This window comes from Lissotriton vulgaris, chromosome 1_2 (assembly GCF_964263255.1).
Source record: "Lissotriton vulgaris chromosome 1_2, aLisVul1.2, whole genome shotgun sequence".
Lineage (NCBI taxonomy): Eukaryota > Metazoa > Chordata > Amphibia > Caudata > Salamandridae > Lissotriton > Lissotriton vulgaris.
The window spans coordinates 42,918,149-42,937,475 of record NC_141686.1 but is presented as its reverse complement, the minus strand read 5'-3'; the positions used below and the strand labels follow the sequence as shown (position 1 = coordinate 42,937,475).

General features: G+C 46.8%; 1 protein-coding gene across 1 annotated transcript in view; it reads right to left on the bottom strand.

The window, feature by feature from the left end:
* The window catches only part of CAPRIN2 (caprin family member 2), a 682,604-nt gene that overhangs the window by 88,782 nt on the left and 574,495 nt on the right, over positions 1-19,327 (bottom strand). The window contains exon 22 of the mRNA XM_086952790.1: positions 12,836-12,899. Within this exon, the coding sequence (XP_086808916.1) occupies positions 12,836-12,899 (64 nt within the window). The remainder of the gene's footprint in view (positions 1-12,835; positions 12,900-19,327) is intronic.

Here is a 19,327-nt window from a genome sequence, read left to right as displayed (position 1 = left end):
CTTCAACGTCGTGATCCGAGCTCAAACACCATATGCAGTCTTGGTGAGGGTCCGTAACGGACATCATCTTCCCACATTCTCTACAAGGCTTAAACCCGGTCTTCTTTGTCGACATGATAACCGAGCAAAAAGGTCAGTCAGAGAATGGAGAATCGAGGAAACAAAGTATTAAGATACTAGAAGCTACAGAGTAACCCGTTAAACCGTTAGCGTCGACGACGCGGAAAAAAGGGAACTGATGTCATCACGCCGGCGTGGGCCTATTGTAGGCGTCGGTGACGTCAGCGGAGTCGCGAGCGATGTCGTGTCTCTATGATGTCCGAGTCCACGTCGGTGCGAGGCTACAAAAGAATTTCCGAATGTTGCTGACGCAAGGGGGATATTCACAAGGTGAGGAATCCACACGGCAGATGTATCTATCAGAACACACCAACATGGAGCTAAGAGGGAAATGCAGACCTAGGTCGCCCTCCACTCAATAAGTCACAACAACAATAATGACCTAGGTCTAGGGCCTTCACTTTCAATTATGTCGAGCTGGGGTATCACACGTCGCAATCAATTACAACAACCTCCCATTTCTTATATATGAATAGGGTAGGGTCTACGCCAGTCAAAAGCCCACCTTAAAAAAGCCCGTCCCCTTATCTGGACAGAGTAGAAACCCACACCAATGTGTGATAGGAAAAAATGTGCAAGAGCAAGATGGCACCTCACGGGCGCACCACCAATGGGACCCCTAGTAGGTACTCACCAGGACGGCCCTGTTATCATTGGTGCCATCGAGCTTAAAGAAAAGTGTCCAAGTGAAATCAACTGTGTTAACAGTGATGAGTGCAGTGGAAACGAAACAGGCAACATATACAATGGTGTCACACAACATATAACATAAAACAACGCATACAGCACGGACAGATAACTTTATTCTTGTTCCTTTGTGCTGGTTGCGTATATTAAAAAAGTGAATATGGCTACTGCCCATAGAGCCATGTTCTACTCGCCAACATGTTTCATTGCCATGGTACTAGTCAGGCAATTTCTTCAGTGCATATACTTTTTACGCCACTGCATTGGACACCAGGGCTTCAAACACCTCTATCGGCAATTCTCTCCTACCAGCCGAGAGGTCTTAAAAAAAGCTTTTGGTTAACTCCTTCTGTGAGTTTAGTAACACCTCCTTCCGTTACTCTTAACGATACTAGGAGTGCCGCCGGCTTTCTCTCGTACCTACCAGGGGTCCCATTGGTGGTGCGCCCGTGAGGTGCCATCTTGCTCTCGCACATTTTTTCCTATCACACGTTGGTGTGGGTTTCTACTCTGTCTAGATAAGGGAACGGGCTTTTTTACTGGCATAGACCCTACCCTATACATATATAAGAAATGGGAGATTGTTGTAATTGATTGCGACTTGTGATACCCCAGCTCAACATAATTGAAAGTGAAGGCCCTAGACCTAGGTCATTATTATTGTTATGACCTTATTTGCTAAATAAGCTTCCACTTATGGATGTACAGAGAACACAGGCACATTTCAGTGAAGAGATTCACATGTGGTAATTCAGCAACAGATGAAGCTGCAAAAGATAGTTTTATTGTGTGAAGCCCACGCTGTAACTTGGTCTCAAACTAACACACATTAGGACATAAGCAATAGACGTGTTAACTTCTGAACAGGGCAACATATTTCCCTAAAGGTTTACTAGTAAAGATTATGTATTCACTCTTGCTGAAGGAAAATGCACAGTAAAGATTACTATGGTTGGTGATCACAAAATCCAAACAAAGCATTTACATTAGAGTTAATTTAGGCAGCCCATAAGGGAACTGGATCTGCACATTTAGGAGTCTGAGACTGGCCAAATATTGAGCAATTGCTACTAGTGCCCACAAGATGGTTAAGGAGCACGAGCTTCAATGTAGAAGTTTTTTAGTATCTAAACCTACTGTTGCAAGACCAACTCTATTTCCTTAGAGAAAGATAGCAAAACCCTTTGCCACTGGTCTTTTGCTAGCTGTCAATCAATATTAATATATATTGGGTGCAGTAGATTGTTAAACTCACTTTGAGAATATGGTCTGAGCTTAATGCAGTTGCAGAAGATTTCTTATGTCTAGTTGCCAGGGTAGGAGTTACAACTTTACATAGTTTAAGGCCCAGTATTTGCCTCAAGGATGTCTGAAGTGGGAACCAAACTCTTGTTTAGCCACCGGTTCTTCCCTAGAAGCAGTGGTATGGATGAAAGCGGTGGTGCAAATTGGCTCAAAAACAGTGCACAGCAAGTTAATTTACCAAGACATGTACTATTAGACCATACACATTTGAAATGCTGCTTACCATTAAAATATTCATCCCAGATCTTCCAGGTGATAGATATTTCTTAACTACTGCGCTTTATCTACAGAGCTTGTAAGAAACATGAAAATGCATGAAAACATTAGAAAAGAACAAAGCTAGTTCTAACTTGCCAGACTCTAGTGAGGTTGCTGAATTATTACCAAACATTGGTGACCAAGTGTGTGAAAGGACTGCTGAGAAAAGTGTTTGCTCTATTCTATAGAGAATCAGTAGCAGCCATTGCCACAAAGGATACAAGAACTGTAGTTCTACCTCTCCTGCAAGAAAAAGAGGCTAGTATCTTTGACAAAGTGAAGCCGTATGTGTACAACGATTCCAGCAGTGCACAGCTACCTCTTGATGGGACAGCTCCAGCAACTACCACTTCCACAGCACCTCGAGATGACCGCTTGAGAACAAATCCCCATCTGGGAGCAGTCTAGTATTCTATATGAAGGAATGGAAAGCGAATTTGAGGTGAATGTCGATGTACTCCCATCATCAAGTTCTGAACCTTCCACTGGAACCTCTACAGACCAGCAGCTCATCATGGAGCTTTCACACCAGGCTGTGTCACATTTGTTTTTCACCACAATATAGGACCCATTTCTAAAGTGTTAAAAGGAATGACTGGAGGTCGGTTCTTCAGATCACGTTTTTTTGTTCCTAGCTGGCTTGGTGATAATTGTATTATTGCTACGAAAATGAGCAACTTTTCATCAGATGAGGAGTATTAAGACATGGTTAGAAGAATCCAGACATTGCCCTGGTTTGAATACCTGCTATACTCTGAGTTTAACAAATACCACCAAGACAGACATTCGTATGAGAAGTGCTATGAACGTAATGCTAAATGTACTACTGGAAATCAGATACAGGATCCACAATCCGCTCTTAAAACAGAACCTGTACATCATGACAAGTGCTATACAAGGGCGAAATTTCCTGCAGTTCAAAAAGTTGGTTTTGAACTGGATATGACACAGAAGAAAAACGAAAGCAGTGACAATTCTGAAGCCTCAACAGGAAAAGCTAAGACTACTACGTGTGCTGTACAACCCATGCGAACTGTGTCAGCAAAATAAGAGAACCTATTCAGAATATGCAACTCAATAAGGTGTTACCAATGCAACTGTTTCAAGACTGAGGTCATGGCCTGCCACCAGCATTCACCATCGCTCCATCGGTGCTGGCCATTATTGGCCTCCCCTTCCATCTACTGCTCAGGGCTTTGCAACTCAGAATGTTGTTCATGCTAGTGTGAAAGGAGAAATGCTGCTCAGGATTGTGCCCGACTGTGCTGACACAACCTGCCCCATCATAACAGTCGATCCTATTCCCAGCCAGGCACCCCAAAAGCCATGACCATGTTCCCTATTTGAGTGGCAGGCTAAACAACAAGTTACTTACCTTTGGTAACGATATATCTGTAAGAGATATATTAGTTATAGATTCCTTACCATAGAATTACCCCCAGGCGTCAGACTGGATCTGGAGAAATTTCTTCGTAGCGTGTCAATAGTTGGCATCGGTCGACACAGTGATCATCGTTGTGATCGCCAGGATGAAGTCGCAGTATCTACTCAGATGCCGCCTTTGCGCGTGGACGTCCGTTCTTTACACAACATTCCACGCAGGAAGCTCAGAGCCATGCAAGACACGGACCACTGGTGCACAAAGCTAGGGCATTGAAGGGAAATCCCTTACCCTAGAAGTGAGTTAGCAGAACGGGGAGGATTGGAGGGCGGTAAGTAATCTGTAACTAATATAGGTCTCTTACAGCTATATCGTTACCCAAGGTAAGTAACTTGTTCATCTGAAAGACTATTAGTTATAGATTCCTTACCTTAGAATAGATACCCCAGCAATACCTACCCCTGAGGTGTGTCTACAAACTAATTTCATACCAGAAAGTCCTGGAGAAACAGTCCCCTCGGACTTGGCTGTCCAGGCAGTAGTGTTTTGTGAACGTGTGAAGGGATGCGCAAGTGGCTGCCTGGCAGATGTCACTGAGGGGGTACCCCACGTCCAAAGACTGTAGTAGCTGCAGTCGGCCGGGTGGAATGGGCGCGCAGTCCTACTGAAGGTTCCTTCTTTGCCAAGGAATAACACATTTTGATGCGAAGAATGACACCAAGAGATGATCCGTTTTTGCACTGCCCATCCTTTCTTGGTGCCCACATAGCCAACAAAGAGTTGGTCATCCACCTGGAATTGGCTTGTGCGATCCAGATAGAAAATTGGGCACGTTTTGGATCCAGACGGAGCCTCTCTTCCTCCTTTGAAGGATGCAGGGTGGAAAAAAGGTGGGGAAAGCGTTGGTTGGTCCAATGTAGAAAGAAGTAACCACTTAGGAGAGAAAAGAAGGTCTAGTTCTAAGGACAACCTTGCCCGGATGAACAGCAATGAATGGAGTCTTAGAAGACCGAGCCTGAAGCTCACTCACCCTGCGAGCAGATGTGATGGCAACCAGAAAAGCAGTTTTTCAAGTCAAGAGTGAGAGGACAGTTCTGTAGCGGCTCAAAAGGAGCACATATGTTAAGTCAAGACCAAATTTGTGTCCCACTGGGGCATTACGAAAGGAATAGGAGGAACGAGGTGAGTAATGCCGTTTAGAAATCTATTTACTGTAAGGAACTTGAAAAGGGAAGGCTGATAAGAAAGCCGAAGAAAGGCTGAAATGGCTGATAGATTGCCCTTAAGGGTGCCCAGAGCAGAGCTCTGCTGGGCCAAGGAAAGGAGGAACAAAATAACCTCAGAAAGAGGGGCAGAAAGGGGATCCTCAGCCTCTGCCGGGCACCTAGTCTCAAATTTGCTCTACAGGCATACACTGTTCGCCTGGCTGGCAAGATAACATTACAGACGTTGGGAGTAAGGTTGAAAGTGGTCAACTGTCACCGCTCAATCTCTACACAAGGAGGTGGAGGCTGGACAGGTTCGGGTGAAGGACCGTCCCCTGCTGCTGCAACAGAAGATCCTCCCGAAGAGGCAGTCTAATCGGAGGATCAATGGCAAAGTTCAAGAGCCACAAGAATGACTTGAGCCCAGTCGCGCTTGATTTCCAGCACTATGGACAGAAGTGGTATAGGCGTATAGAAGAACACAAATCCACTCGTGACAAAAAGCGTTGCTGAGAGAGTTCAGATTTGGAAATTCCAACGCGCAGAACTGATGACATTGGGCGTTCTCTTCGGTGGCGAATAGATCCAACCAAGGCTATCACCACTGTTGAAAGACCTTGCACCACCTCCGAGTGAAGATGCCATTCATGATCCATTATGCACCTGCAGCTGAGTTTGTCCGCTCTGGCATTCAGTGAACCTGCCAGGTGTTGAGATATGCCCTGATGTTCCAGCCATCTCCAAAGGCGGAGAGCTTCTTGACATAGGGTCCATGACCCCACCCCGCCATGTTTGTTGCAGTACCACATGGCAGTGGTGTTGTCCGTGAACACCTGCACTACTCTTCCCACAACAGAGGGAAGGAATGCCTTCAGTACAAAACTAATTGCCCAGAGCTCCAGAGGGTTGATGTGGAGCCTAGACTCTGATGGAGACCAAAGGCCTCTGATCTTCGCCTCTCCCATGTGGCCGCGCCCCACCCCAGAACTAATGCATCTGTCACCCTTGTGAACTCTGGTTGGGGAAGTGGTCTGCCGTTGACCCAATTCTTGATTATTAGCTACCACTGTAATTGGTGCACAGTGCCCTCCAAGATCTGGATGCAATCAGAAAGATTCCCCCGATGCTGTGCCCACTGGAACGTAAGGTCCCATTGCAGAGCCTGCATATGCCACCTGGCTTGATCACTAGCAGGATGCAGGAGGCCAAGAGGCCCAGCAGCCTCAAGGTTATTCTCACCGAAACCAGGGTTAGAGACTGAAAGATCGTAATCCTAGCCTGAATATCCCAGACTTGCTGTTTGGGAAGAAAATCCTAAAACTGCATCGTATACAGAACCGCTCAGATGAACAGGAGCTTCAGAGAAGGAATCCGGTGTGACTTCTGCATGTTGATAGTGAACCTCAGCGAATGCAGCAGGTAGGCCGTAGTCTGGAGGTGGGAGACGACAGCCTGGGGCGGGCCCGCCTTCAACAGCCAGTCGTCTAGATAGGAGCAGGCTGGAACTCTTGATCTGCACAGATGAGCTGCAACCACCGCCATCATTTTTGTGAACACTGGAGGGGTGCTGGTAAGGCCAAAGGGGAGCACGGTGAACTGAAAATGCTCGTGGCCTACCGTGAACCGCAGGGACGCCTGTGGGCCTGCAGGACGGTAATGTGGAAATAGGCGTCCTGCAAGTCCAACGCTACCATCCAGTCTCAAGGGTCAAGAGCAGACAGAACCTGAGCCAATGTCAACATCTTGGCCTTCTCCTCCCATAGGAAGTGGTTGACGTCCCAGATATCCAAGATAGGACGCAGGCCTTTGTCCTTCTTGGGTACCAGAAAATAGTAGGAGTAGCAACCACAACCTACTTGGTGGCCCTGGAGGATCGTACTAGGAAGGTTTGGAGGCTGCTGAAGAGGGGGCACTGGCCCACCAGCCCCCTGACCCACAACGCTGGGTCCCACAACGCTGGGTCACACATCCCCTGCCTCGCAGAGGCTGAACAGTTTGCTCACGCCTGTGGCTCTGGACGTAACATGGTGGGGCACCCCTTCTGCAGCCACAAAAGGGACGAAAAGCAGACTATGCAGGGCGAGATGTGGTAGCGAGGCCAAAGTATCTGGCCTTAGCCCTAGAATCCCTAAACCGCTCAAGTGCGTTGTATGCTTTGTCGCCAAATATGCAACAGCCATCAAAGGGCATGTCCAAAATAGCCGATTGGACTTTGCCCTAAAAGCCAGTGGGCCACAGCCAGGGGTAGCTTCTCAGGGCTACAGACGTTGAAATTGTTCTGCTTAGCGAGTAGGCGGGGTCCAGCCCACACCTAATGGTGAACTTTGACTTATCTCTGTCCTCTACAACTGCACAGGAGTGTGGCCCCGGCTTCCTCTGGACACTGTGGCAGCACCTGCACCACCGTGTCCCACACAGAGTGGGTGTAACGGCCCAAAAGACGTGTAGTGTTCACCAACCGCAGTCCAAAGCTGGCGGAAGAAATAATCTTCCCAAGATGATCCAGCTTTTTGGATTCCCTTTCTGGGGGAGCAGTAGGGAATGCACCCCTAGACGTAGAGGCTTGGACCACCAAGCTCTCAGGGGTAGGGTGTTGGGAGAGGAAAATGCGGTCACCCGGGGCCAGGAGGTGGCGTCGGGCAATCATCCTATCCACAGGAGCACCTGTGTTGGGTTTGGACAAGGTGCCTAGAAGGATGTCAGTGAGAGCCTCATTGAACAGCAGCAGGGGCTCCAAAGAGGCCGCTGCCGGATGAAGCACCTTGTCGGTTAAGACGTTGGTCCAGACCGCCACCGTAGGAAGCTCAAGGTTCAAGGCCTCAGCCGCCCTACGCAACATCACTGCGTATGAAGCCCCCTCCTCCATAGCCACAGTGGGGGGAGAAAGCATACCAAGGTCTGGTGAGGTGTCCAGACCACTGGCATCGCTTAACTCCTCTCCAGTCCGGTTCACTCAACGGGTCTGCTAGAGGGTCAACAGACCCCTCCCAGTCCTCCTCACCCTCATCTGGCTGCCACTCAGAGCAAAAGGGAGCGCCAGGATAGAACAGGGGTCGGCGTCAGTCAGGCTCCATGTCCAGGTCATGGTGGAGGCCGGGGTCTCATACCACTGGGGACACAACCGGTGTTGGAGGGTATGTAGGTGTCAGTAGATTAAACACCGGGGGAGGTGTTGTAAGGTCGACCAGCGCTGATCTGGATCCAGGCCTGGATCACTGGGTGCCCTGCAGCGCGGGAGCCACCGGGTTGGAAAGCCTAGAACCCTCAGCTGAGTCCGCTGGGTCCAAAAGCGTGCCAGCCGAGTTAGGCTGCCCAAAGATCGAATGAAGGGCATGGTAAACCATACGAAGTTGGGCAGGGGTCGCTCCGGCTACCTGAAAAGAAGGGAAGCTTGGAGCCAGCCTAGCAGACTCTGCAGGCAGAGCCGCAGGACTACCACTATACGCATCCAGGGTCACGTCGACCCACGGACAGGGAGAACACGAAGCGAAACTATGCTTCTTTGCCTTCTTTTTGTGGTTTGACATACCCGAAGACCAAGTCTTTGGCAATGAGTGGTGGTGACCGGGACCTCGAGCGACGCAGAGCGGACTGCCTGGCCTCGAGAAGCTTTGGGGACTGCTCCCGCAAAGACTTGATTCATGGCCCATCAATTGGAACAAGTCTTCGTGTCGTGGTTGCGCTCCTGACACCAGAGGCACACGAGCTGCGAGTCCGTAACTGCCATCAATGTAAGACAGGAGTTACAAGCCTTGAAGCCGGTCTGGCGTGACATCCCTACATGTACCAGGAGTCAACACAACTCGAAAAGATGTATTCAAAAGTAAAAAAATAGTAGTCTAAAAGTGACTAGAGGTGTCGCTCTCTGGATGTGCGCTGGCTGGTGCAGAAAAAGAAAGAACTGACATCGGAGCGCGAGGACGGCATCATCACAGCGATCACGACAAACGTAGAGTCGTCTGACGCCATCTAACGCCGCGCAGGGGTACTGCTACAAATAAATTTCTCCTAAGGTAAGGAATCTATAACTAGTCTCTTTCAGATACTGGATGCAAGGATCTACCACGATTAAGGAATCTGGAGATTTGAGGATCTGCCGCAGTAGTCTAGGATCTCAGTCTATAAAATCTTTATCCCAGGCAGGGCAAGGTGTTTGTTTTTTCTCCTTGTTGATGAGAGGAAGCCCTGTTCTTCATCTGTGATGGTGGCTCACCAGCAGAGTCTCTTCAATCGGGATGCAGAGCTCATCCTAAACGTTTTCTACATGTGCTGAATCTGAGAACAACTTCCACAGCATCGCTTCAAAGAATTTCCTTGCACGTTGGAATTCTTTGACCTCTTACAGCACTAGCTTCAGCGGCCTCACATGAGATATTAGCTAGGGAGAGTATATTTGTTTGGGTTGGCAAATAGTTGTATTCTTGAACTGTGCCATGCACCTATGTACTGGCGTTCTAACTCACGTATGTTGTGCTACAACAACTGTCTCTTGGGGCTTTGCAGTGTTATTTAAAAACCTTGAGTGAACTTTTGTTTTTGTTCCATGATCAATTGTGGTGCTTTATACACTGTGTACAGGACTTCGGAACAGTATTAGAATCACAAAAGAAATTTTAAGACCAGACTGGACGACAAACATTTTTGTCACTCTAAGCTGCCTCAAACAAGTGCAATTTTGCTTATTAGAAAAGCAATGTGTTTATTAAGGCTTCATATGTAGAAATATGGATTTTCCCACAGGTTGCTTGTGATGGGAATATGTTTTTGTGTGTAATTCCCATTTATAAAAAGGGTTAGTTTGTGATTTTTTTACTTGGTAGTTTTTGCATATTTGATTTAATTCAGTGTACACAAATTGATCATGTATCTACAGCTTACTACTATAGATCAAGAGTTTTTAGCGTATTTCTCTTGTTCAATATTTGCAGAGTTAAAGCCCAAGGCTCATTTGCACGTGATCCCTGCAGCTGTTGCTTTTGATCAGGGGGCTAGAGGACACAGCAAGGGTGTCTTCAATAGTAAATAAAGCGGCTACAGACGCTCATGAGATTAGGCACAATATTTGATGGCTTTTTCGTTGGAGCCCATATTTATTCTTTATTAAGAGTATAGCGAGAGGAAGATTTAAGAAATCTTAGGAATTTGGGGTTTAACCTAATTATTAATGTATGCAACACAACAGTGCAATCATGATGGTACTGTCTTTAGTGTAGATGACAGCTTATGCCATTTGAGTAGGTTTGTATTGTTGCATGTATCATAATCAACATTTATATCGTTATATGGGTATACGCTGGACTTGCAGGTCACTGCATTTGCTGTTATTTCTCAATTCTTAATGTTAATAAAATATAAGATACAAAAAAGATCTCAATTGGTATGTAGAATATCTTTTCTAGATGTAAGGAATCCATCTGTACAGAGAAACTTCAAGAGGAGGATGGTTTAGTAAAATTAGACCTGAAAGATGCTTATTTTACAATACCCATGGATCTGGAGTTTCACAAAGGTGATTAGACCAGTGGGAAGGTGGTGGAGAGAAAGGGGTGCATTAAATTATGTGTATGCACGATTTTCTGATTATGTATCAAGATTCAACCGAGTTGGAGAGTCTCTTTAAGACTATACATTTGTTGGAGGATTTAGGCTTTTTAATAAAAATCAGGAGAAATCAATTGTGGTGCAGTTTAGACAAAAATAGTTTTCAGATCAATGGGTATGCATTCCTCTGAGAAAGGTAAAGTTTATTCTTCACCTAGAACGAGAACCAATGCTGTGTCAGTATATTTTTTTGAGCAAGTGAAAGGCAAATCCTCCCAACCACGCCCAGGACTTTCCTACATTACAGGCTTCGAATAGACCAACAGAGAACCTGGTGACGGTGAATCAAATCTAGAGTCCACCCTTTTTGCAACCTTCAGATTAAGGTTCACCACGATATATGAAATTTATAGAAAGCACCCTGGGAATTATTTAGGATGCAGAACTCTTTTTTCCTCACGTCAGTGAAGTAGTCTAAGAATCAACCTAAAACTTACCCTTCCTCAGAGAATCTTTCCTACCCGAAAACATTGAGTGGACAGGTCTCTTCACACTGGCATGATTAGACTCTTGCAATAAGCTGTGGACAAAAAACGAATTGCCAAAATGCAAAGGATTGAAAAACAGCCGGTCAGACTGCCTGACTTGAAGTAAACATGGTCACATAATGCCAGTCCTGACCCACAGGACCCAAATAGGTGGGCATATGGGGCAGAATCTTTGCTCCCTCCACTTGAAAATATAGGAAATTCCCCTTTTAGGGACCAAGGAGGGAATCTCAATTTGCCCTGAAGAAAGCACTGGACCTAAGAAGCCTTATACAGGGGCTGAAACTTGTTGGCATGACACTAGGGTGATAGGACCCTCATTTCCTTATGACCCCTTTGTATTTATTGTTATATCTACTGCATGTCCACTAATAAAGGGATACCTGGAGAGCACAGTAGGATTGTTATTTCTAGACCCCCCCTGGCCTAACTCTCCTAAGCGCTCCCTGAAATACGGTCAAGCCCACCCTGACCTTTAGGAGTTAGTGTGAATCCTATGATGAAGCATGACACCAATAGGGTGTGTGACGGTTACCTAACAAAAAGGAATCTCTTCCTTACCCGCACCGGAGCGGTTGACGACTTGCGAGTCTAATTCCTAGCCATTAGCGGTGGGGATACCTTAAGTTAGCAATCATCTGATTCTGGAGGATGTACCCACTTCCTGAAATACCTCTTACCCTTCCGGCCTTGGTAGAGGTCTCTCTACCATTGCTTACAGTATAGTATAACGGCTTGTTAGTCACAGACATTCTTGGGCTGCCTTGTTACTTAACCAAGCTGCCAAAGGTTGAACTCCTTATCAGTAGTCTGGAATGCAAGCCCAGCCTTAGAACTATATCTTATAGGATAGAGCCAGAACCGTTTTGCTATCTTTTCTTTAGAGAGTTAGGCTGAAGAATCCCACGTTTTGTAAAGGACACTGCATATACACTTGGTTGTGACAACTGTGGCAATAGCTGCATATTCAATACACAAGTATAATTGATATATTTTCGTTAAACCAGGAAACCCTAAGTCGCCTAAAAGTCCTTTAGAGAGTATCCAAAAAGAAACCAATACCACTGGTAAACAAAAGAGCTGGAACGGTATTACAACTAACTGCTCATCAATACTAAAGAATGTATTGATGGAAGCCGACTAGACTGCGGGATGCACTATTTCTCCAATATCTAAATGCAGCAGGGATGAAAAGAGTACAATTTAGATAAAAATCAGTAACAAATAAGTTTTCAACAGAAACACCTTACGATAGGCAAAGCATCACTAGAACTGGGAACAACATTGTAATATAAATCATTTTATCTTAGCAATATTAATCTCCTCCATTTTAGTAAATCTACCTCCTGCTAGCTGTACAGGACGAGGCAGCTGGATTAGCAATTCATGAAGTATGACGGACCATCGAAGGTCCATTTTGAAATAGCCATATTGGTACCCAATGCAACACCAGACAGTTCTAGAAGCATACAGAGTCCAGGCAACTTAGTATAACAAACCATGGCTCTTTTAAGCGTGCCTATACGTTGAGATGTTGATCCGTGTGGGAGCACACATTTCTAGAACTTCGTCTATTCTTATGCATTGCATTTCACTTGGTTTTTGCACATCAGTTTGCGATGCAGTGAAGGATAGTTCATGATATAGCTTCTGGTGATGGGAAGCTTGAACTGCAGCATTTACCTGGAATTATCATTCCTCTACAGGTTGTGATACCGGATTTAAGCACAAAGTACAACAAGTGAAAAATACAAAAGATAGAAGTAACAGATTTAACATAAGATCGTTACCTCTTGAATTTGGTCGCTGCCCACCAGATGTTGCACGTTTATAGCCCTGTTGGTAACTTCCATCCTACAAAACAATAGTATGTATTTTTGTAATCATGCAATTCGGCACAGTAGATTTTTTTTCGTAACATGATCTCGTATATTATATATATACACACACATACACATGCAATTTAAGGTGATCAGAATTCGAACTGTTAAATTATCTGCTCCAAATCTTTCTGTAGTCTGCAGCTGTTCAAATACAAATACACTAATGGTAAATTTGGCTTAAACGTTTTTTTTATATATTTTTTTAAACAAAGGATGCCACCAAGAAAAGACCACAGCACAAGAAGAGAATAGGCCATCCAGCAGAAGCCAAAAATACTGTGCATAACGAACATGAAAAAACTATCACTCCCAAAATTAGGAAATCACAAATGTGACAAACATGTTCTTCTGTTTCTGGTTGTATGCCGGTTTAATTCTGCTACAGATCCTAATACATGCAGCTGTTGTGTATTTATGATGCATTTCAGATTCTCCTTAACTTGCACATGGAGACCATTTTTAGGTCTTGGCTAGACAGCGCTTGCATGGTCTCGAAGACGTGTAGTACATATTTTGTGGGCTTCAGCCCATCCATAGGCTTCCCATCTGCTGGCTCCATTGTTGCTTTCCTGCTCGTTCTCCCAGTTTGTTCATGCGTCATGCCTCTTCCTGTGTTTAGCCCTCCTCGAAAGCCTGGAACAATTACTACTGTCCATCCATTGCTCCCATTTCAGCCACTGTTTTAGGATCTACTTTATTTGATTTTGAGCACTTCACACGAGCGCTCGTGTTTTCACTCGCTCAGAGCGCCGTTTCTGTAATCAGGCCTGCAAATCTTGTTCTCATCTCATCACATTTGCAGTGCAATACAAGACTGAGGTCAAACATCAAATTCTGTTTTCCGAAGACACCGGTTACATTTTATGCCATGAAAAATGTCACAAATGCAAGCGGACTCAATCAGTTGCATGTTTAAGCATTCTGATGAATGCTAATTCAAGCCATTCCATGCCTGCTTTTGGAAAGTAGAACTAATTTTTTGACCTACAGATACAGTTGAGTATTTGAGTCCTATCTGGTGCAGGGAATATCATGAACGAATACGGCCCGCATCTCAAACAAGGAATCGTCAGTGCTGACCATTGTGATCACAGCAAGAGACTTACAAAACGTAAAGACAGATATAAATGTGTTGGTTGTCGTTATTTTACTTTGCATGGCGCACCGCGTGAATATGCGGGTTTGAAAATGCAAACGCAGGGTCTGGAGAGTTCATTTAACAACAAATGGCTGCTTCTGAACGGATTCTAGAAAAGTCAGCTTCAACAGAGAACTATTCACAGTGCCTCAGTTGTGTGTGCGAGTTCTTTGTTTAACACATCTGACCCAAGGTCCACAATGTTGTTGCCTCCAATTGTAAAGGTTTGTTTTCAAAACAGCAATAAATTGACGTCATGTGCAGAATTGAATATGCTACTTACCAGTATGCATCTGTTCTTGGCATGTAGGGCTGCTAACATTCATATCTTAGCATTAGATCGCCACCTAGTGTTGGGTCCGGATGATCGCACATTGTTGTCCTGGAAGAGTCTTCGAAGTATCCTGAGATGGGTGGCTCCTCCCCTGGACTACAGTGCGCATGGGCATCGGCTCCATCCCCAGATTGTTTTTCGCCATTGTGGCAGAGGATGGAGTGAAAAGTGTAAAGGATGTCCATGCTAATGATTGAATACAATAGTATATCTGCAGCTGCGACAGGCACCGGGGAGGAGGGTGGGCGATATGAATGTTAGCAGCCCTACATGCCAAGAACAGATGCATACTGGTAAGTAGCATATTCAGTTCGAGGCATGTGGGCTGCTAAATTCATATCTTAGCATAGAATACATAGCAGTCCCTCCATCAGCGGCGGTTGCCCGTGCCAGCTGCAGAAACCTGAAAAAGTGTCTTGAGAACAGCCTGTCCTACAGCCGCTTGCTGTTTGGAATGTACATCAACACAGTAGTGTTTTGTAAAGGTATGTGGTGTAATCCACGTGGCTGCTCTGCAAATGTCCTCTAGAGGAATGTTTCCAAGGAAAGCCATGGATGCCCCCAACTTGCGTGTGGAGTGTGCCTTTGGGGGTATTGTTAAAGTGCGCTTGGCTTTATGATAACAGATTTGAATGCACTTAACAATCCATCTGGCTATTCCTGCTTTGGAAATTGGGTTGCCTTTGTGTTGTGGTGAGAAGGCAACAAAGAGTTGTTTTGTCTTCCTAAAGTGTTGTGTCCTGTCTATGTAGTACATCAATGCCCTCCGTACGTCTAACGTATGGAGCATCCTTTCCGCCACTGTTTGTGGGTTCTGGAAGAATGCAGGCAAATCGATAGTTTGGTTGAGATGAAAATGTGACACCACCTTTGGAAGGAATTTGGGGTTAGTACGTAGTACTACCCTATTTGGATGAATCTGGATGAATGGTTCTTGTATCGTGAGTGCTTGCAACTCACTTACGCGTCTTAGTGACGTAATGGCAATTAGGAAAGCAACTTTCCACGTTAGGAATTGCAGTTCGCACGAGTGCATTGGCTCAAACGGTGGTCCCATCAGTCTGGTGAGGACCACATTGAGGTTCCACACGGGAGCTGGCGGTGTTCTTGGGGGAATGACTCGTTTCAGGCCTTCAAGGAACGCTTTAATGGCAGGCACCCTGAAGACTGAGAGATGCTGCCTATTTTGAAGGTAAGCCGCGATGGCGGATAGATGTATCCGAATAGAAGTGAACGCTAGCTTGCACTTATAAAGGTGTAACAGATAGCAAATGATGTTAGGGATAGATGCATCTAGCGGGTTTATGCCATTGTCTGCACAGTAGATGACAAAACGCTTCCATTTTGCGGCATAGCATGCTCTGGTTGACGGCTTCCTCGCCTCCTTGATGATGTTCATGCATTCAGGAGGTAGGTTTAGGTATCCAAACTCTAAGACTTCAGGAGCCAGATCGCTAGGTTGAGCTGTTGCGGATCTGGATGCTGAATTTCTCCATGGTTCTGCGTCAGAAGTCTGGGCGTGAGGCGCAGTCTTTGATGCGGGACCACTGAGAGTTCGAGGAACGTGGTGTACCATGCTTGGCGCGCCCACGTTGGAGCAACTAGGATGAGTGTCATGGAGTGTTGCCGTAGTTTCCTCGCCACCAGTGGTATCAGGGGTGTCGGGGGAAAAGCGTAAGCAAATTTGCCTGACCAGTTCATCCATATCGCATTGCCCTGCGATTGGGGGTGTGGGAACCTGGCGGCGAAGCTTTGGCATTTTGCGTTCTCCCTTGTGGCGAACAGGTCTATGTCTGGACGCCCCCACCTTTGGAAGTACGGCTGGAGTACCGATGGATGTATCTCCCACTCGTGCATTTGATGACTGTATCTGCTGAGCAGATCCGCCATCTGATTGTCCTTCCCCGGGAGGTGTTCTGCCATGAGGAAGATGTTCCTCTGAATGGCCCACTTCCACATGCTCTGAGCCAGGTGAGACAGCTGTGGTGAGTGGGTGCCCCCCTGTTTTTGGATGTAGTACATCGCGGTCATGTTGTCCGTCCGGACTAACACCACTTTGTTGCAGAGATGTACAATGAAGGACTTGAGTGCCATGAAGATCGCCATCAGTTCTAGATAGTTGATGTGCATCTTCTGTTGCTGCGTCGTCCATAGTCCCTGCACTGTGTAAGTGAGCAGGTGTGCTCCCCATCCCTGGAGAGATGCGTCCGTTGTCAGGATAACCTGTGGCACTGGCTCCTGGAACAGTCGGCCCTTGCAAAGGTTGTGTGGAGTCCACCAATGCAGAGAGTTGTATGCCCGACTGGTAACCAACACTAGGTCTGTTAATTGTCCCTGAGCCTGTGTCCACTGATTTGCTAAGCACTCCTGGAGCGGGCGCATATGCAACCGTGCGTGAGGGACTATGAAGATGCAGGAGGCCATCATGCCTATCAACTGCATGAACACTCTTGCTGGAAGTGAGTGTCCCGGTCTGAACTTCTGGATTAAAGACTGTATGCCGTCTATCCTGACCTGGTTTGGTTGTGCCGAGGCCGTCAGGGTATTGATTGTCGCACCCAGAAACTGCCGGACGTGTGCCGGCTGAAGGTGTGACTTCGGGTAATTCAACGAGAAACCCAGGTCGTGAAGGAGGTGAATGGTAGTCGACATGTCCGCGGCGCACTGCTGTTCCGACCTGGCTTGAACGAGCCAGTCGTCGAGGTAGGGGTACACATGGATGTTCTGCCTCCTGAGGTGCGCCGCTACAGTCGCCAGACACTTGGTAAAGACCCTTGGGGCAGTTGTGACTCCGAAGGGTAGGACTTTGAACTGATAATGCGTGCCCTGGATAGTGAACCTGAGGTACTTTCTGTGGGACGGATGTAGCGGAATGTGGAAATAAGCATCCTTGAGATCCAAGGTTGCTAAGAAGTCTCCTTTGTTTAACATAGGAAGAATTTGTTGCAGTGTAAGCATGTGGAAATGCTCTGACAGTATGTACAGATTGAGGGGACGGAGATCCAGAATCGGTCTGAGAGATCCGTCCTTCTTTGGAATGAGGAAGTACAGGGAATAAACCCCTGTGCCTTCCTCCCCCACTGGCACGAGCTCGATTGCCCCTTTTTGCAGCATCACCAACACTTCCTGCTGCAATAAGTGCAAGTGCTCTGCGGACATAGGTCTTTGCCTTGGTGGAATGTTGGGTGGAGTGGATTTCAACTCTAGACAATAACCGTACTGGATAAGCTGTCGCACCCACCTGTCTGTGGTGATGTTGATCCAGACGGGCAGGAACTGCTGTATTCTCCCCCCGACAGGTGTTAAATGGTCGGGGGGCAGTGACAGAGAGTCACTGGTTGCTCGGGGCAGAGGAGCGTGAATTGTTGCCTCCCTTGCCACGTCCTTTGTTGCTGTTTCCCCTGTAGCCCCTCTTGTTTTGTTTGGGGTACGAGGACTGTGCTCCACCTCTAGGGAACTGTGACTGTTGACCCATCTGTCCTCTGGTGACTCCACGGGCACCTGAGCGACGAAAATTATTGCCACGAAACTGCTGAGATTGTAGGGCCCCCATCGATTTAGCGGTTTCAGTGTCCTTTTTAATCTTTTCCAGGGTGGTGTCAACATCTGGACCAAACAGTCTATCCGGATTGACTGGTTGATTAAGTATGGTTGTTTGAATGTCAGGTTTGAACCCCGATATGCGGAGCCAAGCCTGTCTTCTGAGCATGACACTGGTGTTAATGGCCCTAGCGGCTGTGTCCGCGACATCAAGTGCGCACTTTATGGCCGCGTTGGAGATCAGTTGTCCTTCTTGTATAATTATTTTGGTGCCCTCTTGAAACTGCGGAGGCAGGTGTTCTACAATCTGCTCTAGTGTGTCGTAATGTGATCTATCATAACGTGCCAGTAGTGCCTGTGTATTTGCAATACGCCAGAAATTGGCAGCCTGTGCAGCCACTCTTTTGCCTCCTGCCTCTAGCACTTTGGACTCCTTATCCGGGGGAGGAGCTTCACCCGTTGTTTGGGAGTTGGCCCTCTTGCGTGCGTTTGCTACCACCAAGGAGTCAAGCGGCAACTGTCCTCGAATGTATGCAGGGTCTGCAGGCGCTGGTCTGTACTTTTTTTCAATACGTGGGTTGACCACCCTCGCCCTGGTAGGCTCTTTAAAGATGTCCGCAGCATGCTTGAGGACCCCTTTGAGCATAGGCAGGGTCTTTACATTTCTTTCCGAAACTGAAAATGTGTCGAATAGAAAGTCCTCCTCAACTGGGTCAGCATGCATGTCCACATCATGATTAGCAGCTGCCCTCTCAATGAGTGCATGAAAACCTGCAGAATCCTCCGTAGGGGATGCACGTGTACTGAAAGTCTGTGGGTCTTGCCCCACATCTTGGGTGCCTTGGTCCCCAATGCCATAATAAGAATCTGGCTGTGCATCAGGTTCATTTACTGGGAAGGTATATTGTTCATCTTCACCATAGCCCTCACTTTCAGAGTGGTCTGGAGACGGTGTTGGGCTCCGTCCCAGAGGAGGCTGGATAGGTTCCATGAGGCCTGAGGCGTCCTGTGGAAACTTTTTCTTCTTTAGGGGAATGACGTAGGATTCCACCGGCTGCGAAGTGATCTTCCTTTTATAAAGGGTTAACTTCCCCGTGTCCGCGTCTATGAAGCACTCCGAATCTTCTTCAGGGTCGAGCATTTGACCCGAAGATGTCTCTGCCGTAGAAGAGTCCGACTTCTTTGGCGTCGATTTCGAGGAAAAGGCCTTTGGCACCACTTTTGGCGGTAGAAGGAAGAGGAGCTTACTTGCCGGCTTGACCGGGACATCTGCCGCCCTCTGCGTCGATGGCGTTGGCGTCGACGAAGAAAAAGCCTTGTGTTTAATTCTTTGTAGTGAAGCAGCCACGAGAGATGCGTCGGTGACCGATGTCTTTGGCACCGACGA